Source organism: Poecile atricapillus, chromosome Z, assembly GCF_030490865.1.
Source record: "Poecile atricapillus isolate bPoeAtr1 chromosome Z, bPoeAtr1.hap1, whole genome shotgun sequence".
Classification (NCBI taxonomy): domain Eukaryota; kingdom Metazoa; phylum Chordata; class Aves; order Passeriformes; family Paridae; genus Poecile; species Poecile atricapillus.
The window spans coordinates 137,980,901-138,006,283 of record NC_081289.1 but is presented as its reverse complement, the minus strand read 5'-3'; the positions used below and the strand labels follow the sequence as shown (position 1 = coordinate 138,006,283).

At 43.9% G+C, this 25,383-nt stretch overlaps 1 protein-coding gene across 3 annotated transcripts in view; it reads right to left on the bottom strand.

The window, feature by feature from the left end:
- Positions 1-25,383, bottom strand: part of FAM219A (family with sequence similarity 219 member A) — a 96,432-nt gene that overhangs the window by 25,406 nt on the left and 45,643 nt on the right. For all 3 annotated transcript variants that reach the window (XM_058864891.1, XM_058864893.1, XM_058864894.1), the window contains exon 2: positions 13,237-13,336. In XM_058864891.1, the coding sequence (XP_058720874.1) occupies positions 13,237-13,336 (100 nt within the window). The remainder of the gene's footprint in view (positions 1-13,236; positions 13,337-25,383) is intronic.

Genomic DNA, 25,383 nt, shown 5'->3' with positions numbered 1-25,383 from the left:
AAAGGTGTCAAATTTATCTGTCCTTAAGACAACTTCACTGTGAAGCAACATCAGAAACTCACTCAGAATTGGGATGTCTGCAGGAGAGATTGGGAATGAGGCACTGCATCCCCTGAGGCAAGAAGTTCAAGCAAGTGCAGGGAGGATGGAGGAGCTGTGGTGTGTACACACAACACGCATGTTCAGTGACTCAAGTCTGGAATCTTTCTCTCACACTGTGCTGGAAGGAGCCTGGTTTTGGCCAAGACCCAGACAGAAACAGCATTAACACTGAGCTTTCCGGACAGGCTCTCCACCCCACTGATGCTGGCACAGTCAGTGCTGTAAAAGGAAAAGCTGTGAGCAGAGGGAAAGCAGGGCAGAAAACATTCTCTGCTCTCAACACGTCTTTGAGGCTTCCAACAGCTGCATTTGTGAGGTGAATGGAAGGGTAATGCCAGCCTTCAGGAAATAAAAAACCTTTGACTTCTCTTCAGCAGAGATATGGAGGAAGCCCAGGGACTGACAGCCTTGTCCTTTCCAGGGATGGCAGTAAGTCAAAATCTGGGGGCGCTGGGATCTGAAGAACTGTCTTTAACAGAGCTTCTCCTTGGGCAGTGTGTGTACTGGGAGAATGATAATTTTCTGATCACTCAACAAACAATCCAGCAAAGTCATCTGATTGAGGAGACATGTCCTGACTTGGAGCTCATAGGGATAAAAATCCGGACAAACAGAAAAAGAACTCAAACTAGCAATTTTCTATCTCTTGCATCTGTTCCCTGGGCGCCTGAAGTCATATTGACTCAGCCCGATGACAGAAACAAGGTTTCTTCCTACCAGGTCTCCAGGGTCCACTAAAATATAAAGGAAAGCAGGCTGCATCTCCTCCCTTGACCACACTATGACAAAGCTGTCAGAACATCTCTGACAGTATCACGCCTGCAGCAACGTCTGGTGAAAAAGCCACAGAGAGCCATTGCTCTTCCACATCTCTCTGGAGAGAACTGTACTAGAAACCAGAGCCAGAAAGTATTTTCCTCTGCAAATTTAATCTATTTCATGCTTAAAAGCAGTGAATTGGAATAAACAAGACCTCCAACAAAGTGTCCCTGCTTTGTCTGTTCTGGATAGGGTGCTTTGCAATGGCAAATTTCACTAACATGGAGAGATGAATTTCGGGGTTAAATCTAGTACACTTTCTCCCTGGAAAGGCCTCGGTGGTGGGGAAAGTGCCTGTGGTTTTTGTACTTTACTTGCAGTGTTAAGGACACTCTGCTTACATTGGCTGACCTTGTGAAAAATCGTACTTAGGATTTACTGCTGGCTTCATAACCTGATCATATGGAACAGACCTCATGAAGGTCAACCAACATTTAACAACAGAGCAAGAAGCTGGGGATGTGAGCACATGTCAGTGCTTGGGTAGATGGTACCCAGGGGGCACTTTCTGGAAATCTCTGGGGACCCCTTGAAAACAACTGGGTGACTTCAACACTGATGGACTGGCAGAGGGATCTGTATGTAGCAGACCCCAGAGGCTTTGAAGGACTGTCTTGAAGAATTGTTTTTTACAGTAATATACTTTTACAAATCATGTACTCCTGAGTTTCCATTTTTAGGACCTCAAATATTTTCTGCTTAATTTTTCACAATTCTGTGATCCTGTCTTTGGATTATAGAGCTGGTCTGTGAGGTCTGACAAGTTGCTTTTTTGTTGCATCCTGAGTTTGAAAAGTTTTAGTATTGTTCTGTAACTTTGTTAGATATTTTGTTTGAACAATCAGTTTTATTCTAAACTCTTGGACCATGAAGGACTATTTATTTTTTCTGGACATCAGTTTGCTGCAGACCAACATTCGCTTTCTCCCAAGGCAACCTCTACACATCTAACAGTCTTGAACATCTGCCTGCTGCCTCCACTCCTGCCCTAAGATCTTCATAAGAAGATCAAAACAGTGTTTTTCACATTAGAATAGTCAACCTCACCCTCCAGGATGGATTTTAATCTTCTTTGATTCAAATCCATTCCCTCATTCTACAGGAAAAAAAAAGAATGGAATTCATAAAGGAAGAAATGTGGGATGGGATGACTCACTTGTTTTCATTTTCTTCTGCATTTTCTTACATTATTCATGGCATGAAGCAGGTAGGGATCTATGTGTGACAACTAGCCTCTGGGTCATGATCTCTTTCTGCAAATCCCCTTAAAAATCCAAATTACAGATGAAAAGAATCCCTTTGCCAATCTAAGATAAAAGTGCCTTTCCCAAAGGCTAGTTGAGACATGACCAACACCAAGAAGAGCTCAGATTGGTCTAAGAAATGGAAGTGTTGCACAGCCACCTTGGTAGCTTCTTGATTGTCACTTCATACAAACACACGCAGAAACACTTTAATTTGGTTCTACTTTGTACACTCTGTTAGCACCCTGTGCGAATGCCCCAATGTTTTGCTAGGACACAGTAGGTAGAAGAAATCAGCTGCTTGCTCATATTACAAAATCATTCAGCACTGAGGAATGCAAGTTAGGAGACATCTGTGAAAGAACCAGTCTCCCTGTCTCTGCACTGGAGTCAGTAAGAGATGTAAGCTAAAGAGAAAATTAGTTTTAATATGCTTTTAAATTCAATAAAGAAGGTTTGGTGAACTAAAGAGAAAAAATAAAAGCAGCAATTAAAACCTATAAAGAGCATTTATAATGGAGTGAAAATCAAGCAGCAACTGGGTTTTTCTTGCTTACCAGTGGACTTACCAGAGGACTGTTCATGCAAGTCACCTAAGTCTATCTCTGCAAATCCAGCTGTGCAGCTGTGGTTATGCTGGGAATCCAAAGGTATAACTAGATAGAATTTTTTTTTTTTTTTTTTTTTTTTTTTTTTTTTTTTTTTTTTTTTACATCTTAAAAATCCAACCCAGAGTCCTAACCAGAAGATGGATCACAGGATTACTTCAGCTGGAAGGGACCTCGGGAGCTTTCTAGTCCTGTTCAAAGCAGCATCAGCTATGAGATGACTGGGCTGCTCAGAGCTTTATTCAGTCAGATTTTCAAAGCCTTCAGGGCTGGAGATGACACAATCTCCCCAAGAAACATTTTGCATGCTTGACTGTCCCCATGGCGAAAAAGGATTTCTGTAAGGTGAGAGAAGTAACAGGCTGGGAATGAAGTACCCTCTGATGCTACAGGCAATTTAATTCCAGCTCAGGCATGATGCTATCATTCCTCCACAGCACAGAGGAAGTTTCACATGAAGCTTTTTCTTAGAACTCTCAAGATTATCCTGGTCATGTCCCATCTGATGGTCGTAACCAGTTAATGCAGACAACTGGCACTGTGCTTTGCTCCCTTCAACCCTTCCCTTTTCCTGCTATCTGCCCTGCTTTGAAGCAGTAGAGATTACAGCCTAGTTCTAGGTCAGATGAATGTGCTGCAGAAGGTTCAGTTCACTTTATCAGTAACTCCTAGAGCAGCCACAGCCTTCTCTAATGATAACTCTGATTTCCTGGTACCTAGGAATGTTTAATTGCAGACAGAAAGAAGAATATTGCCAACAAAGGAGCTAAGATTATCTTTAGTTGATCATCCTCTTCCAATGAAGAACAGGAAACCCAAAGGACCCAAAGTCAAATTTGTCCCACGGATCCCAGGCTGCATAAAGCCACACTTCAACCTGAGAGTTGAAGCATTCAGGCAGAAAAAGAAACTAAACTTGAGTCTTTCATATTCTGGCTGAAAGTCAGTAGCTAAAAAAGGCATAGCAGCTTTATGACTTGAGTCCCAAACTTTTTATGGTCAAAACCAGCTTGTGAATTAGACATGAATTTGTGGAGAATTTTGGAACCATCAGTTATACGTTCTTTTAATCAACTGAAAAAAAATAAAAATAGTGCTATGATTTACTAGGGAGTCTAAGCCCAGGATACTTTTCTTTTAAAAAAAGTAAGCAAATCTGAAAATCCAAATTTTAAAGGCAACCTCCATCATGGACTCAAACTACCCATGCCAGACAACATCACTTTAAAATATTCAGTACGCTTGCCCTACTCAAGACACACTTCTAGCAGTGTCATTTATTACATCAAACATGGTTTCTCAGATGAACTTATACCAAGTACAACTGTCTTCCTTGTACTCTTCATCTCTTCTCCCAATTTTACAGTCCTAGAACTAGTATTGAAAGTAATTAATAGAAAATTTTTCCCCTTTTTTGAAAGACAGCTCTTGCTTTCAGGCTGGGTAGTGATGGGGGACAGAGAGGGGCTGTTTTCTGGCACCGGTGTGACTTGGGAGCAGAGTTGCAGAAAAGGGGCTGCCAACAGCCCACAGCTCTGAAACACCTGGTGTGATTAAACCTTCTTCTCACAGCCAGCTCACTGTTTACTCAAGGCAGAAATCAGTTTGAAACTCATGAGTTTCAGACTAGTGAGCTAGACAGACCCGCATCATTCCTCTAGAGCACATTAACACCTGCTGACTTGATTGTACCAATTTCACAGCTGTGATCAAAAAGGAGGGTATGTGTGTGGGCTGTTTGGAAAAAGCGGGGATTGCCTTCCATTTAGAGTAGAAGGCTGAAAAAAATTGAAGTTATAGCAAAAACTGATATGGTTTTGGGTTTACAGTAGAGTTACCTTAAAGCCCCATAGAGGATTTATTTTATTGTGCTATAAACAGTGTAACTTTATGAGACAAAGAGTTGGAACATTCACAAAGGCTTAGGCTGAATCAATTCAATCTCCTCTTATGGTAAGCAGCAAGTGGGATAAAAAAGGCAGAGAGTTCAGGGAAAAAAAAATTTGGGGAGAGTTCATCGGTGAAAGGGACATGAAGAGGAAGGAAGGCAGGAGCCACTGAGAAAAATGGCTCAGTTGTGCAGTCTCTAAAAGTATGGACGGATGATTTCACTGATACAGAAAGTGGGAGGAAGCCTGGGAGAGGAACAGTTTGCAAAGCAGTATGGAGAGAACATAAGTCTACTACTAGTAGGAGGCAGACACAAACAGATCACAATGATTAAATAGGCTAGAGATGATTCTTTGACAAAGACTCGGACCTATCTGCCGAGAACACACATTACCCCTCCTTTCCAGTTGTAACTGGACCTGGAGAAAGCATATTGTCTATAGGGCATGTTTTCCTATAGGTCAGTTTAGAAAGAGAGTCTGGACAGTGCTCAAATGTTTTAAAATTTGATCAATAATTCCTGCTTTTCCTTCTGGAAGATGTTTCAAAAAGGAGACCACAGCTATTTTGCACAGTACCAGGCCGCAAATTTTCATTTCCATGAGTGATGCAGAAAAGCATACCCACAGCACAAGCTATTTAGCCATAAAGCAGGCAGCACTTAAAGCTTTTTGAATGATAGTTGTGTTTAACAACTGGAGAAATGGGATCAGACTGTCCAGTTACTGCTGTGACTTTTTTCTTAAATTAAATTTTATCCTGGTAAATATATGGCATCTGTAAAAACAGGTTTATTTTCCTTCAGTGTGCCCTCCTTTATTAAAGCATGACTGCCAAGCAGAACAAGGAAAGAACTGTGCCAAAAGACTGAGGTTTGAAAGAAACAGAGAGGTGCCAAATGACTTTCTACACATGGCAGAGCAGGAAGGCTGTGGTCTTTTCTGGAGAGATCATTGGCCTGTTCCTGCCAGGAGTGAAGTGATTGTCAGGGAATGGGCAAAACTCCTTCCTAGTCCCAGTCAAGACTCTGAAGGTTCAGAGGCCTTTTTGCATAACTAGCCTTGCTATCCTCACTACAGCTTAATTTCCACTCCTAAAGCTTTTCTATAAAGCAGTGGTGTTGGCTGGTGTAAGAGGCTGAGATGCTGGTTGCTTCTACCAGTGTGCCAACCTAGAAAACATGTGCCCAGCACCGGCCCCTACTGCTCCATGTCCTGTTTCAACCACCTCTCCTTCCCTGAAGAAAAACAGTGTGGTTTCTTCTGTGCTGCCTCCTGCTTTTGGGACTTGCACCTCCCTAGACCTCCGCACCACAGCTGATGGACATGATTAAACGTGGCTGTTGCTGACTGGGAAAAAACTGTACTTGGTTGCTGCTGCAAAGAAACATTTCTTGTGGCACACCTCCCTGCCTGCTACATTAGAGCTGGGCCTTGCCGGTGGTGCCTTGGCTGCTCCACTGGCTCTGCTGTGCACAGATGGATGTAACGCTGTCTGCTCTGCCTGGAACAAAGATGGGGGTCACAGAAGAAGGGTTCCTTGGGTGTATCTCTGATCATGCTCAGGTGAGGTCAGCATCCAGGACCACCATGGTACCCTCACCTAACAAGGACTCTACTACTGACAGGACACATGATATGGGTGACATCCATGTCTATTTTGCTCTCCTGCTGTGGCACACCAAGGTTTCTATGTTTTTCTTAATTCTGAGTCTCCAAAGAATCCTTTAGTATCTCAGAGAAGCAACATGAAGTTTTCATGTTGCTATGAACACATCCTCTGTGCATAAGGATAGCAGCTAAGCAGTGAACTTACTATACCAGGACATGCTCCTTCCCTTTGAGAAGTGTATGTTATCTCTGTTTCACAGACCTTAATCTGCTGATGGAGCATTTTAGTGCCCACATTCAATAAGTAGACAGTAACCTTTCCCTGTTAAGAGCTGAGTGTGCAGCAAAAAGAAGACAAAGTGAGAGCCCACATTGCTTGAAAATCAGAACAAATTCAATTAACCATCAAGCACAGTTTAAAACTTATCATTAATAAATCAAACACATTAAATAAATGCATCACCCAACACTGTCTGTAGATGCTGTGGTCTGTTCTGGAGCCAATTTACATTAATTACACCGGGCTATACTTGCTTCCCTCAGCTGCTAGGCAGGAACTCATTTACCTTTGAAGACATCAGAAGGAACTACAGAAACAGTAACACCTGGGTAATTCAGAACTGGGGAAATGTTACACTGTGGTGGAACAGGTGGAACCTTCATTTGAGGACACAGGACTTTGAGGAGCCAGAATATAGTACTACTGTCCTTTTCTGAGTCGATTTTTTTTAAAGATACCGACATCTGAGCAGGCAGCCTTATCATCTCAGCTGCTGTTAATCTTTTTAATGTCACGAACAAGCTGTAAATCACCTTTGGAGACCTCTTTCTTTTAAACCAGTTCTCTACATGCTTCACAGAAAACAGTGATGAGAGTAACACGTACTTGTGTAATGAGACCTCTGAAGAGACCACTGTGTGGTGTTGCCTGCTGGGGTTAGGCTTTGCTAGACCAGCTACTACTGTCATTACTACTTCTTTTACTGATTTTTTTTTTTTCTCCTTTCTTTCAGAGAATTTCAATAATTTGCTCAGTTTGGTTTTCCCCACCTCAACCTTCTGAGCTGCTTCTCATATTTGAGGTAACTGACTATGGTGGGTCAAACAGAAGAGAACCTGTAATTTGCAATTCTGGGCTTCTTCAGGCATAAAACCCCCATTCAGACTCTGCATGCTTTGGCCCATTCTCGATACAAAATAAAGTCATTTATACAGAAGCAGATCTTCAGGATTAGTTTTCCTTCCTAGACTATCAGACTGCAGGTACCATAAAAATATGGAGTGGCTAAAGGACACCCTAAAATCATCTGATTACTTTACAGCTTATTTCTTCATGACTTTTTACCTGAAGGAGTATTAGCCAAGATGTGAGTGGGTGTGTGTCTATTGGCTTGTGAGGTGCCCTGCTACCCAGGAATGTGTCATGGGAGTGGTGCACATACCACTGTGGAACGCTGGGAAAGGACACTGAAGCCCTGGTGCAATGGCATAACAAATCAAGCGAAATTACAGTGATAGAGAAAGCCATGTCCTTTGGTGAACCTCATGCCACATCATTCCAATATTCATGTGCTCATGCTCTGCTCCTGGGATTTGCTGACTGGAACCTCCCTTCCCTCTGTCTCACACCCTCACACATGCCCTCCTGCCTGGATGTTTCTGCTGAAATCCAGTGATTGCTTTGTTCCAGTTTGTCTGAATGGCTTTGCTCTACTCAAGACTGTCTCAGGCACCTCTTTCTTTCTGCCTCTCTAATTCTCTTCTAACTAATCTGCAATAATATGCCTGTCAGAACTGGTTTTCTGCCCTCATATTTGAAGCTCTGTCTGCAGACAGCCCTACTAGCCTTAATGTGATGCAGCTGTTCACTCTCTCATCCTTTCCAAAAGCAGCCTGGAAATATCCTACAGGAAGGATGCTACCATAAATCTGTGTATACCATTTCTCTTATCAATGGAAAGAGTAATAAGAGATGAAAAAATGTTTAAATAAATTCCTCCCAAGCTCCATGAGACTTCCGAGTGGTGGGCTGCACTTCTGTCTTCAGGAAGAAAATCAATAGCAGTGGTGTACTGCTCCTGCTCTCTGGCTTCCACCCTGCCCTTCCCCCTGCACAGTGCACAGACTGTGTTCAAGGAAATGGGTGCTCCCAGGGGAGCAAAATGGCTTTTTGCACTTAAGGTAATGATGTCACTTGAGGTCGCCATGCAAACAGTTATGGATATGAAAATCTGCTGTTCCGTCAACAGAGCTGGAACCTGGGGACCAAGCTTAAGAGTTAAAGCCTTTTTATAAAATGTTTCCCTAATTTACCTACAGAGCATCTTCCCAGAAACAACAGCTGCTGTACCTAATTAGCATTAATCACCTTGTTACAGAAGAGCAACTGGGAATAGTACAGTACTTGAAATACTGACAAAATGATACACTAATGGCATTGATCTGTCCGCTCTACTTCAACCTCGCTTTAATTCTTCTGTTTTCTGTATGAAAAGCTTCAGAAGTCACAAGTTTTGGAGCAGACTGGGAAGTGACAATGCAGAAAAGGAGCCACAGATGGGGGCAGATACAGAGCCTTTCACCCTACACAAGATGCCTGCTGATGGCTTCATTTGTGACTGCACTTCCCAGTTCTGCATCCCGATGTGAGGCAAGAGTAGTTCTGGAAGGGGATGTCTGAGCATGGCATCCTTTTGAGCAGCACTGGGATAGGTTGCTTTGCTGTGTGCATTGTAACTCTTCAATGGAGAGGTTTAAGACAAGCTCTGAACACACACCCCACCCCAGGAGAAGTGGTTAAATACCTACACCAATTGAGAGATCAATCTCGGAAGCCACATGGGGCAGTCTGTTGTTTACTGGGACCAGAGACCTTCTGTAAAGTTCCAGACAGGAATGCACCAATTTTGTTAAGTTGAACCCTGAGGGTTTTGTAGTTCTGAGTGATACTCCTGGTACTACTCCTCCCTGATCACACAGCAATTCAATATCTGCCATGAATACACTGCAGCAGGCTGGAAGGCAGGAGCTAACAACACAGACATGTCATCAGCCTCCGTCCCCTGATGGATTATTTCCTCTGTTCACTTCAATCTCCACAAAGATGGGGCTCAGTCACGAATTAGCTTTGTCCAAGTCAGACACACCAGGGAACACCATTCTCTACGTCCTTGTGATGGTGTATCTTCTGCTGTTTAACCCTACCAGTTCTGCTTGGTCCAAGTGAACAGCATGCCAGCACTTCCTTGAGGTGTGACTCAGTTTCTCCAGCTTAGACATTCAGCTTTCACATAGTTTTATGGCCCCTTTGAGGAACCTTCCAAAAACAGTGCCTTATTCCCTATCTAGTCCAAGGAGAGGAGGTGCTGACATCTAAGGCCCCACCTTGGAGGGCTGAAAGCTACTGTGAGCGTCTCTATCTCTCTCCCACATGTTCATCTGCAGACAGGCATGCAGGATATTTACTGCCAGGCTCCCAGTGCAGTGGATGTGCTCCTGAAGATGCCTCTGCCACAATCTCTCATCCCACCTGTTGTTTTTTTGGCACTCCAACCAATTTTGACATTGCCCATTCTGTTTTAACACAAACTAATGTCATGACTGCTAGGAAAGACAGACACAGATTGTCTGGGTAGGGATGCAGACCAGAGAAGGGAAATTAAAAATGTAAAATAGAAAAGCAGATGGCATAAGCTTCATTAAAATAATATCTCGTCTCCTGGGAATTCTAGGAGGATCTGTTGCCTTTCAGTGGATGCGGTGCCCTGAGATTTACACTTGGGGATTATTCTGTTCCTCTCTCTCTCCTTATCATAACTCTCCTCTGTTTTCAAAAGGCTTGTGGTATGTGCTCCATCTGGATATAGCTCCTAATAAGGATGTGCTGGAGACATCTCCTAAGCACTAATGTACACCCAGCCCCCAACCCATGCTGTCAGGAGTCTCCTTATCAATGATCTGAAAGAAAGAAAGAAGCAAGGCTGAGCACTGCAGATCTGGATAGAAAGACAAAGTGGGAGTTGCTAGAAAAGTGACAAGTACATCATTAATATGGATACAGTATCAATAAAGGTTTAAAATTATGAGCTGTGTGAACTGGGAGATCTTATTTCCCCTTGGTGTGAGGTTCTTTTTTTGATGTGGCCCTAGCATCAAGCACTATTCCATTTATGAGCCAGGTGCAACCTTTAGGAAGTCACTAAAAAGACAAGACACCTGTGAAGTTTTTCCTGTATCTAATTGACCCCCCTCAAGCAAATATGTAGCCAAATGTATTTATTTAGAGAGGAAGAAACAACCAAGGAAAAGACTACTCAAGCAGCTGGATAAATCTGTGTGCAGTATGTGCAGTTTTCACGCTCTTTCTGTCACACTTCAATCACTGCAGTGTCTGGAAGAAAAAGTTGCATTCATGCTGGGTTGGTATTTAACTGAGCTCACTTGAACCAAGCTTCCAGCAAGCACATACGACAGATTTATACATGAATCTTCACAAACTAAAAAATGACATTTATCAACCTTCCATCAGAACATTTGACATTTGAACAATTGATTCTGATTTAACAGTGAAAAATGCCACCATCCATATGGAAAACCTGCAATAAGATTAAGCCCCTAGTTGCTACCATCCCCAACAATGGCTCTGCCAATTAAGCTATTAAACATTTATGTACCACCTTAGCTTTTTTTGCCTTAAAGAGATTAAAAACAACCCTGGCAATTTTAATGCAGAAGGGACAAAAAAATGTAGTCAGAGGAATGGGGGCCAGAGCTAAGAGATGCAGTGATTAAACTTCTAGAAAATTGCAGAGGCTGAACAGATTTTCAGAATAAGAGCAGCAGGAGCTGGTGTGGATTAAAGGCACGTTACACTGGCTGCAGACAAAAATGTTAGTCTCATTTTGCCTCAGATAAGCTAGAGCTCATCTGGGTATGGCTAAGAGTAGATAAAATGCCACTAGTTATGCGTTCACTCCATCCAAGAGGAACACTGTTTCCAGTTTCCAGAGATGTGTTGGAACAGACTTCTCTCTGGAGACAAGGCAGGAAGATGCCGGTCAGTCTTGCAGGGCAATTCCCCCTCAGCACATATGTTTCACCCACTATTATCTTCATAAGCATACAGCGGTCAGCACTGAGTTCACTTGGTGGAAGCACCAGCAGGAAAACAGGTCCTGGCAACAGTGTGCCTCTACCACAAAAACTGTTCAAACACTTCCAGTACCAGCACTGGATAAATGAAAGAGAATGTTTTCTGTGTGGAAAAGCAAAAGTTCTGGAAGAAAGGCTAATCATTCTCTCCTATCTGATTTCTGGAAAAAAGCTGGTAAATTCTGCAAAAGCATTACTGTACCAGTCCATTTCAATAATCGGTAACCTTTCCATCAATGGATGTAGTCATCCCTAGTGGATAAATTCCAGCTTACAGAATACTGAGTTTCTCCTATCTTATTTTTCTCATTTCTATTATTCCAGTTTTCATGTTTATTTCCTCTATGCCATTTCTGAGTCTTTATTGTACTTATTCCTCCCAAATATGCTCTACTAAATTTTCTTTGCTGACTCCTTATGTAAAAGTCATTAATGAACATATATATAAAATGACTGTTGGACAACTCCATTAATAATGTCCTTTCTTCTGGTACTTTCTCCTTCAGCCCTACCTTATGTGTTCTGATTTCCCAAGTTTCTCATTCTACCAGCTTTATTCACAATACTGAGATTGGTTAAGGATCTACTCAAATTACTTTTCCATTTAATCTGTATAAATTGAACTTGTTTATCTGAATCCAAACCTATTTTCAATGATCTGATCTCCTAGAAAGGTCTCATGACTTACCAAAGCCAAGTCTAAAAAAGTACCATTTCCTGTCACATTAGTGAATCACAGGAGGATATTTTTATTGCCTAGAAAGTCAAGAATATCGCAGACTTACCAATAATAGCATCAATTGCTCTCTAACCTGTTTCCTGGTGTTAAATTTCCCAAAACAACTACTGCAGTAGTAATTATCTGTCTACTAACACTAGAGAACTCTCTTGGCAGTGAAAAAGGATCCTGGTGGCATATGGCATGCTGGCAGTAATAATCTTTTACCAAACTATGTGCTGTCATTAACACACACTGCTGCTCCCTGCCTTTTCCTGAAAAGCAGACACTGATTTTAGAGTATTCATGACTTGCATAACCACCCTTAATCAGCTCCAGCAGCATCCTCTCAATGTCACTTGTTCTGATGTGAAGGACAGCCAGGGGACTCCTTCCTGCTCCTACTGGGAAATTTTCCACACTTAGATTCCCATTTTTTAGCAGAGAGCACACTGCTCCTTTGGCTTGTCTGCCATCAGGCTCTTGAAGCTGTGTGGCTAAATAGCTGCCCAGGTTTTGGAGGTAGGACAGGCATGTGTGGATTGCTCTTGTAAGCATTAGCCTTGAGAGGAAGCAGTGTCTTGTGGTAACATGATGATTCTGCTTCCAGAATTAAAAAATATTGATCAGAAAACAGCATGAGTATTTGTGCTGGAACCTTTATGGATCTAAAAGTCCTGCATCTCATAGTAATGCAGCTCTGTCTTTTCCTAGTAGTGTCTCAACTCTCTGATCCTTTCCCTTTTGTTGCAACTATTCTGTCTTCTCTTCTTTTACAGTCCCTCCATATTATCTTCATTCTTTATCTGGCCAAGCCTTGATCTCAGCTTAATAAAAAACCTGTAGGTTTAAAAGAACTATGCCTTGCTTTTAAGGCATTGCTTCCTTTCTTTACCACATCCATGGATACAGGGACTTTACATGTTTGTAGGTCAATTCCCTGAATCACAGCAGCAGAATCACAATGATAAAACTGCTCTGTGAGCTGCTTTAGCCTTTCTGGCATGCTCAGCCACATGCACAGAGATCTGCATATGATCCTGTCTTTCAGGCCTTGGATTCAGCCTTTTCAGTATCCATCAGCAAAGACTCACCTAATTTCACTTGAAGCGGGGATGGCTTATAGTTCATGGCTACAGTCTCTCCCTCTCTTGTATCACAATCTCTGTCCGAAATAGCTGCAGCTGTTGGATCCTGTCAAGAAAGAACAGAAACAAAACAGAATGGTTTAGCTGATAGTTCTGCAGCTTCTTTGAGTAGCTATTAGGCGACTCCACCCCCTTCACATTCCGAGGCAGCAGAGAACATGCTGGTGTTTTGAATGCCGGAACCCAGGGGCAAAACACAGAACTGTGGAAGCACATTCACTATGTTAAAAGTACCTCTGGAAATGCCAAATTTCAACATCAAACTGATATGATGGATGATACTGGGAATATAATGTGGATGGTGGGTCACTAGTTCAAATTCAGTCTGGGCTGGCAGTAGTCCCAAATAATTTTCCTGTGATGATTCTTTGGGGTGTTGTATGAAACATATTTACAGTTTCAGATGAATTCCAAGTGGACCACTCAACCTCAAACTTAAAACTAAAAAGTTTGAGACCAGGTCTGTGTGAAAGTCCAGCTTGGAAGGAAAGAGACCTACAAGGGTAGGAGAACTCAATTTCCAGCCCCTCCTGGGACCTAATTCATGGCTGACAGGAAAGATCTGTCAGCACAGTACCTTTCACTGTCACTAAAATTTCCCCCCTGGAAAACCAATCTCCCCAAATACATTCTGCTCCTGCCTACTGGCAGACAACATGTATTGAACTCTGTGGTACAGCACATCAAAGAACTTGAGACAGAAACAAATTACCATCTAAGACAGTTCTACTACTGATGAGAATAACTGAAGTCCTTTCACAGCAACTGTAAACCTATTGGAACTCTCTCCACTTAGCACCATAGTGAAAATTAAAACTGTTTTTCAAACATGTTCTTATTCCCACCTAGAAGATAGAAATTAAATTGAACATGCACATACATATACGTGTATATAAATTTGGGTATATAATAGGTAGAGCTGCACAGGCAAAGCAAGCATTCAGCAGTAGGTCCAATATATGAATAAACCATCACTTGTAAGAAATGGAACAAGGCATCATAAATTAAATACTAGAATACTATTCCAAACTGGTGAATTGATATTGTCTGTCTCTCAGTTTCTGGAGATTTTATTTTGTAAATAAATTTCATGTAAAATGCAACTCATCATTTGTCACTGACACCTGTATACAAAGCAGAGTCACAGAGTTTCAAAGCAAGGCAACATCATTCTTCCCTCTCAGTAAGCAAAAAAAAAAAAAAAAAACCTAAAAAAAAATTTAAAAAACAAATTAAAAAAAATCACTTGTTGAGTCAGTCTTCTGCCTGCCTTCTCCCTGCCATGCACATTAGTTCTTTTTAATACACTGTGCTTAGAAGATGAAATACGATTTTTGAATTAGGCTCTAGCTTGGTGGAAACCAGTTAAATAACATATGTAGGGTTAAAACATTTTATGAAAATCCTCCTCCTTTGCAGTACCTAGTAGACTTTGACAGTACTTAAAATGGATGGTGCTTACAAGCATTCAAGAACAATGGTGAACAAAAAGGCAATTTCTTCTGCTTTTCTCTAATGCAGTAACTGCTGCACTTTTCCTCTAATGCAGCAGTTTAGTGACTAGTTAAAAAGTTGCAAACCAAAAAACCAGTCTCCAGGAGAACATTTAGGCATAAATTATAGGTCAGTGGAAAGAAGGGAAGGGAAGGGAAGGGAAGGGAAGGGAAGGGAAGGGAAGGGAAGGGAAGGGAAGGGAAGGGAAGGGAAGGGAAGGGAAGGGAAGGGAAGGGAAGGGAAGGGAAGGGAAGGGAAGGGAAGGGAAGGGAAGGGAAGGGAAGGGAAGGGAAGGGAAGGGAAGGGAAGGGAAGGGAAGGGAAGGGAAGGGAAGGGAAGGGAAGGGAAGGGAAGGGAAGGGAAGGGAAGGGAAGGGAAGGGAAGGGAAGGGAAGGGAAGGGAAGGGAAGGGAAGGGAAGGGAAGGGAAGGGAAGGGAAGGGAAGGGAAGGTGCGGGAAGGGAAGGGAAGGGAAGGGAAGGGAAGGGAAGGGAAGGGAAGGGAAGGGAAGGTGCGGGAAGGGAAGGGAAGGTGCGGGAAGGGAAGGGAAGGGAAGGTGCGGGAAGGGAAGGGAAGGGAAGGGAAGGGAAGGGAAGGGAAGGGAAGGTGCGGGAAGGGAAGGTGCGGGAAGGGAAGGTGCGGGAAGGGAAGGTGCGGGAAGGGAAGGTGCGGGAAGGGAAGGGAAGGTGCGGGAAGGTGCGGGAAGGTGCGGGAAGGTGCGGGAAGGTGCGGGAAGGGAAGGGAAGGGAAGGGAAGGGAAGGGAAGGGAAGGGAAGGGAAGGGAAGGGAAGGGAAGGGAAGGGAAGGGAAGGGAAGGGAAGGGAAGGGAAGGGAAGGGAAGGGAAGGGAAGGGAAGGGAAGGGAAGGGAAGGGAAGGGAAGGGAAGGGAAGGGAAGGGAAGGGAAGGGAAGGGAAGGGAAGGGAAGGGAAGGGAAGGGAAGGTGCGGGAAGGGAAGGGAAGGTGCGGGAAGGTGCGGGAAGGGAAGGTGCGGGAAGGGAAGGTGCGGGAAGGGAAGGTGCGGGAAGGGAAGGTGCGGGAAGGGAAGGGAAGGGAAGGGAAGGGAAGGGAAGGGAAGGGAAGGGAAGGGAAGGGAAGGGAAGGGAAGGGAAGGGAAGGGAAGGGAAGGGAAGGGAAGGGAAGGGAAGGGAAGGGAAGGGAAGGGAAGGGAAGGGAAGGGAAGGGAAGGGAAGGGAAGGGAAGGGAAGGGAAGGGAAGGGAAGGGAAGGGAAGGGAAGGGAAGGGAAGGGAAGGGAAGGGAAGGGAAGGGAAGGTGCGGGAAGGGAAGGGAAGGGAAGGGAAGGGAAGGGAAGGGAAGGGAAGGGAAGGGAAGGGAAGGGAAGGTGCGGGAAGGTGCGGGAAGGTGCGGGAAGGGAAGGGAAGGGAAGGGAAGGGAAGGGAAGGGAAGGGAAGGGAAGGGAAGGGAAGGGAAGGGAAGGGAAGGGAAGGGAAGGGAAGGGAAGGGAAGGGAAGGGAAGGGAAGGGAAGGGAAGGGAAGGGAAGGGAAGGGAAGGGAAGGGAAGGGAAGGGAAGGGAAGGGAAGGGAAGGGAAGGGAAGGGAAGGGAAGGGAAGGGAAGGGAAGGGAAGGGAAGGTGCGGGAAGGGAAGGTGCGGGAAGGGAAGGTGCGGGAAGGGAAGGTGCGGGAAGGGAAGGGAAGGTGCGGGAAGGGAAGGTGCGGGAAGGGAAGGTGCGGGAAGGGAAGGGAAGGGAAGGGAAGGGAAGGGAAGGGAAGGGAAGGGAAGGGAAGGGAAGGGAAGGGAAGGGAAGGGAAGGGAAGGGAAGGGAAGGGAAGGGAAGGGAAGGGAAGGGAAGGGAAGGGAAGGGAAGGGAAGGGAAGGGAAGGGAAGGGAAGGGAAGGGAAGGGAAGGGAAGGGAAGGGAAGGGAAGGGAAGGGAAGGGAAGGGAAGGGAAGGGAAGGGAAGGGAAGGGAAGGGAAGGGAAGGGAAGGGAAGGGAAGGGAAGGGAAGGGAAGGGAAGGGAAGGGAAGGGAAGGGAAGGGAAGGGAAGGGAAGGGAAGGGAAGGGAAGGGAGAGATCAGCAGTCCTGGCTCCATCATCGATGCAACTGATGGGGTGTGCAGGGTGCTGCAGTACACACACAGGGTCCTGGGCTTTTTGGGGGTACCTTTTTATAGATGAGTTTCCCTGCACTGGAGGTAAATTTCTCCCTTTCTGTGTAATTTAGTTACTTTGGAAATGGGTTGGAGGCTTCAGGGTATTTGGTGGTCTCCGTATCCTCCTACAGCCCACGCCTGATTCTTGACCTCATTCCTACACTTGTGCTGTGTTGTGTTGTGCTTATCTCCAGGAGCCAGGACAAGGATGTGTGTCCCAGAATGTGCTGCTCTACTTCCATGTGGCCCCTTCTCCAGCCACATTCTGTTCACTCTCCCAGTGTGCTATTACTAACAATCCTTGGCTGTTACTACCAACAATCCTTGGTTGGCTCCACAGCCACATGACTATCAGTGTTTGAGACATACACATAAGCTCCCTTATCTTCCGGCTTCTACATATGGGAATAGCTAGATAACACAAAGGATATATCTGTAACTCAGACATGCTAGGATCTCTCCAAGAGAGATGTCTAAATGGTGCTAAGTGGCACCATTTGAGTCCAGGCTTCCTGGATGAGAACCTTTACTCTGCCAATGTGGGAAAAAAGCAGGATACAGCCATTTATAGGAAACATGACTCCAAGACCTGCATGCTTCCTAGTTCTATTGAACACAATAATCAAGTCCTTGGAGCCCCAATATGCTGGCTGGAGAAAGGCACAGGTGTAGACATGTTACGGGAACTGACATAATATGATGGCCACATACTGTCTCCTGTGCTGGTGCAGTCCAGCAGAGAGGCCACTGAGCTCAAAGCCAGAAGCCGGGCAGAAAAGGGGTCTGGCAAGATCTGGACTAGCCCAGGCTCACATTGTTAAAATCATGCTAAAACTCTAAATCCAAATCAGCCCTTATGTTTTGTGGTAAACTGCTGTGCTGACAGTAGCTTTTCCTTTGTAGGTAACCCTACCATGACATAAGACAACCATTTGCATCAGCAGAGGGAGGGGAGAAATATTCTGAGGTACCTTTGAAGATTTGAACTCTGAGCCTGGATGAGTGGACGCAGCTGGAGAAATCTCAGAAATGGGCTCTAGACCAAACAGACAGAAAAGGCTTCGTAGGACTCCAGAGAAAACTAATAGGATTTTCAAAGAATGATTATTTCCATTCTGTCTAAGACACTCATCTTAAAAGGACATGAATCTTTCCTCGGAGATGTGTTTCCCTCTCCCCACTGTCTAGAGAGGAGGCTTGGCAGCTGGTACAGCTTGTGACACTAGAGGTGGGAATGATGCAGGACATGATAGCAGAGTCAGCCCTAGGAATTCTACCCAAGGGTTTGGCATGATGCTTTTCAGCCCCAGCAGCACATTACAACTGCACAAGTGATCTGCAGCTTGTACAGAGGGATCACAAACACCATCACTCTGGGTGCATGCTTGAGCCAGGCCCACTCCCCCCAGAGAATAAAATGGATTTGAGAGGAAACGGTGCTGGGTCAGGAACAGTGTTCCCAGTGCCAGCAGGTATCTATCCCTGGCCCAGGAGTGGCAAGACACCATCATATTTCCCATCCATCACTTCACAGACATTCTGCAGCAACTCACAGAACTCCATAGTAACAATGCCCACTGTGAGAACAGCAGTATTCCCACGCCAGCTCAGCTGGAGCTGTCTCTGCATGAACATGCTCTGCTTCTGTGCATACTGAATGGATGCAGTTCTCTCTCTACAGCTCAACTGCCCAGAGAAACGTTTATTTGACTGATTAGCCTTTTCCTTGTGAATGCCTAAGAGCACACTGAGATTCAACACAGGCTTTTGGTATAGGAATTTACTTGGCAATTTTTTCTTTTTCATAAGCCTCCCTAAACCAATACACTCAGCTCTGCCCCCAACATCAAAATCTCAGTTACGTGGTGTGACTAGTCCCAGGACAGATGATGTTATTTCTTTTTGCTCACGGGGAAAAACACAATGCTCTCAAACAAAAGGCAAGTGCTGAGAAGTACCTGCAGGGGCTGCAGATGGCTAAAGGTATTTAATATATTTAAGGGATTTTTAATTTTTTTTTTTTTTTTTTTGTTCCTGAGGCTTCTGTATGTCTTCATTCCTAAGGAAAATATACATTTAATCAGGGCACTGCATGAACATTTGGCTGAGGCCAGAGTTTAATAAAAGTTTTCTCCCCATATGCGTACAGCTTAATTGGGCATGCACAATCACAGCATTTGAACGGTGGGGAGTTTTCTTACTAGATTGTTTGTTTCTATAGGCTCGACACAAAGGATCTTGAAAACTGCCCTCCTGCTAGGAGCAGCTATGTCCCACAGCGTGTGTACCATGTGCCATTTCTGAACATAAGAAATTAGTTCAAGCGAACCTTTGTGGAGCAAGAGTGCTGTGAATCATCAGTATGCAGGAGCACAGAGGGAAGGTGAAATCTGGGGTTTAAGGAAGATGGCATGCTTAGCAGGCTTTTTATTTTTTCTCTTTTTAATCACTTTCTCTCTTGCAGTACTTAAGAAAGCATCAGCTCAGTAACCTTTTACTCTTATTATCTACCCCTCCCAGTAACCCACAGTGACTATGGAGGGGGGTGGGAATAGACCCAAATGATGGAGCGGGGTGCTTGGTACATATACATCCACCCTGGTGGCACCTGGGAAAACACAACTTTCTTTGCCTTCCTTCACAGTCAACACTACTGACCCCAGTACACACAACTTGAGAAGCCTCTATCTGCCCCTCCTTCCCATCCTCAAAGTCAGTCATATTTACAGCTCTTATGAAAATGTTCTCCACTTTGCTGCCTGTGGGAAATCCTATGATCACCAATGCAGCTCTGCTGCTTTTTTTTGGATAAAAGCAGAGAGGCACAATTGGCCTTATCCTCTAATCTCAAGGAAAGACCCAGTATAGAGGGCTTGACCTGAACATAACTTCTCTCCATAGTTCACAGGCTTCCATCTGACCACCATCAGTTGTATCAGTATGAGTCAACTGATCAAGAGTACCATCCAGCTAACTTGTCTCTCTGCAGTACCCATCAATGATGTACTTGCTGTCTTCTGCCGTCCTTAAAAGACAACAGAAGTCTCAGTACCAACGCATGTGTGACAGCTTACAGCAAATGGCTGCAGCTCAGCAGATGTCTGCTTCCTGGAGCTGCACATGTGGATTGCATACTGCACACAAATGCTAACAGGAAAGAACAAGTCTAAATGTTTTGTTTCTTTCCTACATCAAACATTGAGTCTGGAAAAATGGATAGATGTTCTGTGCGTGGGGGACTGATTTAGTGAGCCCAGAAACAAGTGAGAAACCACACACCCTGAATACAGGCAGTACATTTGGGTCAATGAGAAATTTCTGATTCCCATGCTGTCATTCAGACTCTTGGGCTAGAACACAGTGATGCTAATAAATATTTATACCTTCAGTCTCTGCCCTGGGGAACAGAAAGTCCTGTGCTGTTGGCAGATTACCTCTGCCCCAAGCTGTACCATGCCAGGTATTCCTGAGAAATATGGCTATAGAAAGCTTCTGCAAAGGGGACTCTGATGTGCACAGGTGGCTATGTAAAATCTCTGACTGCTTCAGACAGCAGACGTCTGTAGCCTCTACATATCACTACAATATAGACATAAAGTACCTACAAACATTAAGTGCCCAAAAAACCCACCAGTAACAAAACCATTGGGAACAAAGAAGCTCATAGTTTGATGTCAATGTAAGAAACAACATAAAGGAAAGGCTGAAATTTACAAGGGATCAGATTTATAGGGGAGGAATCCAAACCCAATGTATAGATGAACAATGGTCAGTAATAACGGCATGTTTGTCAAGAGAAAGTGTCATGGGACGATGTACAGCAGGAATGGAACTAGAAAGCCTCACAAAAGACTCTTTGATGATTTCTCCCTCAAGCTTAAGCGTAAGGAGTTTTGGAGCCCATTTTTTCAAGGAAGATGTAATTCCCTCATCAGTCCTATGGATAAAAGCTAGAAGCTACAACCACCCCAGAACACTAGAAGAATGGGGTTGCTCAGCGAAGAAAGGAGAAGACTAAGGAAGGATATTATAGCTGTGTTCAGTTACAGAAAGGGCTGCCAGAGAGAAAAAGAGGAGTACTTTTTCTCATGTTTCTGATCATGAGAAAAATAAATTATTATTTTAAATTGGAGCAGGATTACAAGGAAGTATCATAGAAAACTGCAGAGGTACGGCTAAGGAGATGTACATTTGCCCAATGAAGTTGTGGCATTGTTGTTGCAAACCCAGGTTAGAAACTGATGTCACACACAAAGTCAACAGAGCTGACCTGGTTTTCAGGCAGCCTGATCCAAATTTGGTGCAAACTGTGAAGATCCCTGGGCTTTTCAGGTCCCTTTCCCCCATCTGTCTTAACAGGAGAAGAACTTGCTTCTAGGCCAGACTTATGTAGTCAGAACACCAGTCTATCCTGGAAGAGACATTCTCCAAATTCCCCTACTCACTGCCAAGGACCACAGCTGACCTCCACCTTCTCTCAGGGAGAGATGAAGAAAACAATCTTTTTCCTAAGTTTCACACATTGAAGGAACTCCAAAATCACATGAGGTCCAGAGCAGAAGGCTCCTGGGAAGACATGATTGTCACTTTTCATCAACATGTGCGCTCCATCAGATCTATAGCAGTAACTGTTCTTCTCAGCATCCCTACCCTCCCTGTACCAAAGTCAAAATAAATGACATTTTGGTGACACAGTGACTTATGTACTGAAAAACATTCTGATAGCTACTGACTCAGTTTCAACAAGGCAACAAACAACTGTTTATTGACTTTCTACTAGCTCTGCCAATGCATCACTTACAACATTGCTGTTTTTCTTTTCTGAGCAACTACTGAACAGATCTTGCTTAACAAATTAGGCCTGGAATATCCACTACAAGATCCAGATTTTGAACCTGATTAGTTTATAATTGTGAGACAAATTGGTGTTTGAAACCATTTTATTTCAGCAATTGAGAAGCCAACAGTATTAATATGGCTGCAAGATTAAAATCTTTAGTCTTATTAATTAAACTGAACCAGAATGTAACTAAAATGACTTTTTGCTGTGTACACCTGCAGCTGGGGTAGCTCAACTCACTGACAGGTAACCAGGAGTTCAGGCCATTGCTTTGCTTCAAATGGGGGCAGAAGAGAAGTGCCAGTCTCCCTGTGAATGCTGCAGTGCCTGTGCTGAAATGCTCCCTTGGAACCCTGGCCACATTGGGCCTGCCCGACTGCCACATCCAGGCTGAACAAAATGCAGCAAACAGAAAAGCATAAGCTGTGGAAAGGAAACAAGATATTTCAGTGGTCTGTTTTACTAGTCAAAAATTACATTTGCAGCATAGGGAAGAATTTATTTTTTTTTAAACATGTTGATGTATGATTAATCCTGGGAGTCTACAGTAGCAGAGGAAACACCAATGCAGTAATTTGACCAAATTCTTTGGGAAAGCATTTGAGGGACAAAGAAGAAAAACTGGAGTAATTACATGATTTCTGTTAGATTTCCTTTTGAGAAGCCAGAAGCACAAGCAGCCCTTGGTCCTTTCCTTTCAATCATAATAGAGTATATTTAACACCGTATTTCCCTCCAGGCTCTTTCACACATATAAGCCATCTCTAATATCACATATATTTATAAGTTTGGTATCTCATGCTAGCTCTACATGACTTAAATTGGATCATTAACATTGCAAATTAGAGATATGCCACACTACACTCCCCATTGCCTGCAGCACTTGCCAAGTGGCTGGCATGCAATAGCTATTTAAAACCAGCTATTAACTGAGGTATGTTTTCAGGATGATTCAGTATACAAATAAGTCCTTCCTGGTAACGGATATGTGAAGATATTACACCTTTCCTTTTGTGCCTCTGATTATACAGCCACAGCTCTGAGGTGCAACAAGAGTATTCAAGGCACTAAAGAATCACAGATTCCTTGGTAGCTATTGTAAGAGTCAGTTTAGCAACTGGCATCTGGCCAAACCACGATCATAAAAAATCCCATACAACTTTACAACTGCTCTTTAAACCTCAACTCTTGCAGGGAGGATACCCCTTAAAATGATGAAAAAATTGAGCAACGTGTCAGAGCCAAGGTCACAGTGTGTTTGGAGAACAGAGGCAGGAACAGGAGCCCAGGCCCTTGGCTGTATGTTGCAGCTGAATCTTATGGAAAACTACATGCCCCAGTGCAGTCTGCAAGGGACCACGGCAGGTTCTTGTGACTCATTTCTTGCCCACTGGTTATTGTTGAGAGCTTATGTCATGGGGTGGCTTTACCTTTAAGACAGCTTTGGGAGCTAGGGAAGTTGAAACTGCTGGTGGCTGATGGGAGTCTTTCCTCCTGACCAATTATCAGTCATTTCTAAGAATTGACAGCAGTTTTAACCATTAAAAAGTGAAGTCAACTTGTAAACACCTCCTTAAGATGTAAAGTCAGGGCATTTTTGTGCTCTTTTGTTTTTCTGGCTGTGAAAGGTAACAGAGCTCCGGCTGGCCTCCCGTTCCCTGCCCAGCCCATGCAGCCCAGGCAGGGGCTGGGCTGGGCCCAGCGGCTCCCGGCCGGGAGATGGGGCCTGCGGGGCTTGCCCCGGGCTCTGGCCGGGCCAGGCCGGTCCCTGGCTCGGCTGCAGTTTCTGCTGTGACTGAATTCACCAGAGACTGCCAAGTAAAGAAAGGAAAAAGCTCTTGACCTGCGGCAGGCTGAGACAGCGACCACACTCTCCAGAGCAGCCATGTAGAATCTTCTATCGCAGACAGCTCCAGCTGCTGCTCCGGCAGAGATCACAGAACCATCTACAAAGCCTGGGCAAGATTTTAACCTTTTCATTACTCAGATGAGACTTGCAGATTAATCCTTTTATCCAGAGAGAGAAAAAGAGAGGAATCAACATGTAAAGAGACGTTATAAACTATCAGAGACAGTGAAGAAAAGAAGCTTCAGAAAAGGTAGAGAATAAGGAGATGCTTTATAAGCTGAAATATTTTTCTGTTAAAACTATGGAGATGGACAATAAGGTCTTGAAAAAACTCCTTTAGTTCATGACAGAGTATATAGGGAGGAATAGAGTGTTCAAAGTTTGGATTTTGAGCAAAAGGTGGAGTAATTGTGATACAGTGAGGTGCTGGAACAGAGTGGAATAGAGTAATAGTTGAAAATTTGAGGCCTTGAGAGCCAGTGAGAAAACTGTTTCCAGGGAAGCTCACAGAAACAAATGAAGAGAACTTTTGCCTTTGAATAACTCATCCCTAAAATGACATCCCTAGACTCATTGACCCATACACACCTCAGAGTGATGTGAAATGGGAGGAGTGAACTGATGACAAGATTTCTGGGTAACTGGCATCAGAAAAATAGAGAGCTATAACAAAAATAGCTTTCTTGTGGAAAACTCCATAGATTAGCAGAAGAAAACTTGTTTCTCTACAAAGACTGATGAAAAGACTCTAGCAGGAATTGGGACTGTTTTAACCACCAAAGTTCCAAAGTTTTTGTCTCTGTTGTCATGTGAACAAGGGAATGGTGGGTAGTAGGGGATAAAAAGGGTTTTCTGGAAGTTTATTCTGGTGTTCTTATTCTTGTAGTTTGTTAATAAACTTTCTTTATTCCTTTTTAAGTTCTAAGCCTGTTTTGCTCTTGCTCTAATCCATATCTCACAGCAGGAAATAAGTAATTTTTTTAGTTACTGGTTTAAAACCACGACAGCTTATTCCAGGTCTGTGTCCCATCTTTACTTCTTCAAGTCTTTAACAGGGTGTCATCAAGAGGAACAGCCTGTTTTCAAAGAGAGAGCTGTTTTCCACCTCAAATAAAGATTTTCACAGACTCTCCTGAGTTGTGGAGGGGAACTGTGCTTCCTTCCCATGGACAGCTCTAACATCTAGAGAAACTGACTGAGGAAGTGTAAGACAAGTGGAGCCATCACTACTGAAATGCCATGACTGTCAGCACATACAGAATGGTTTATGGATCCCCTCCATGTGCAGGTAGGCTGCCCCAGCTGTATATGAAAGACAAAATCAAAGTTTGACTGAATGAAACACTAGAAATTTTGGTTGTTTCTAGCAGATACTGCAGAAGTGACATATTTAGACAAAGAAAAGACCTGGTGCAATACAAATGACATTAGGAGAGCCCTGTTGCAATTATGTTAGTTCCCACCAATGTCCTGGAGACCAGATAATTGCTTCCACAGGCCATTGATTGGATCCAGCAAGGATGATGTTACTAAGCTTTTACAGTCTCTGGCTGTAAGAACAATAGCCAAAAAAGCAGGGATGGCTCCACATCCCTCTCGACACACCAAGGGCTCTAATCAGTGGTTCAATGTCACAGGTATTAGAAGCATAAATATGGGGTCACTTGTTCTTTTCTAGTTAGTTTGGGTTTTGGTTTTGTAAGGCAGCTGATTTTTATATGTTCAACTTCTGCACAAGTTGTGATGAATGAGGTCTTGCTTTTCGATTCAGGAATACCCCTGGCACCTTTAATCCAATCC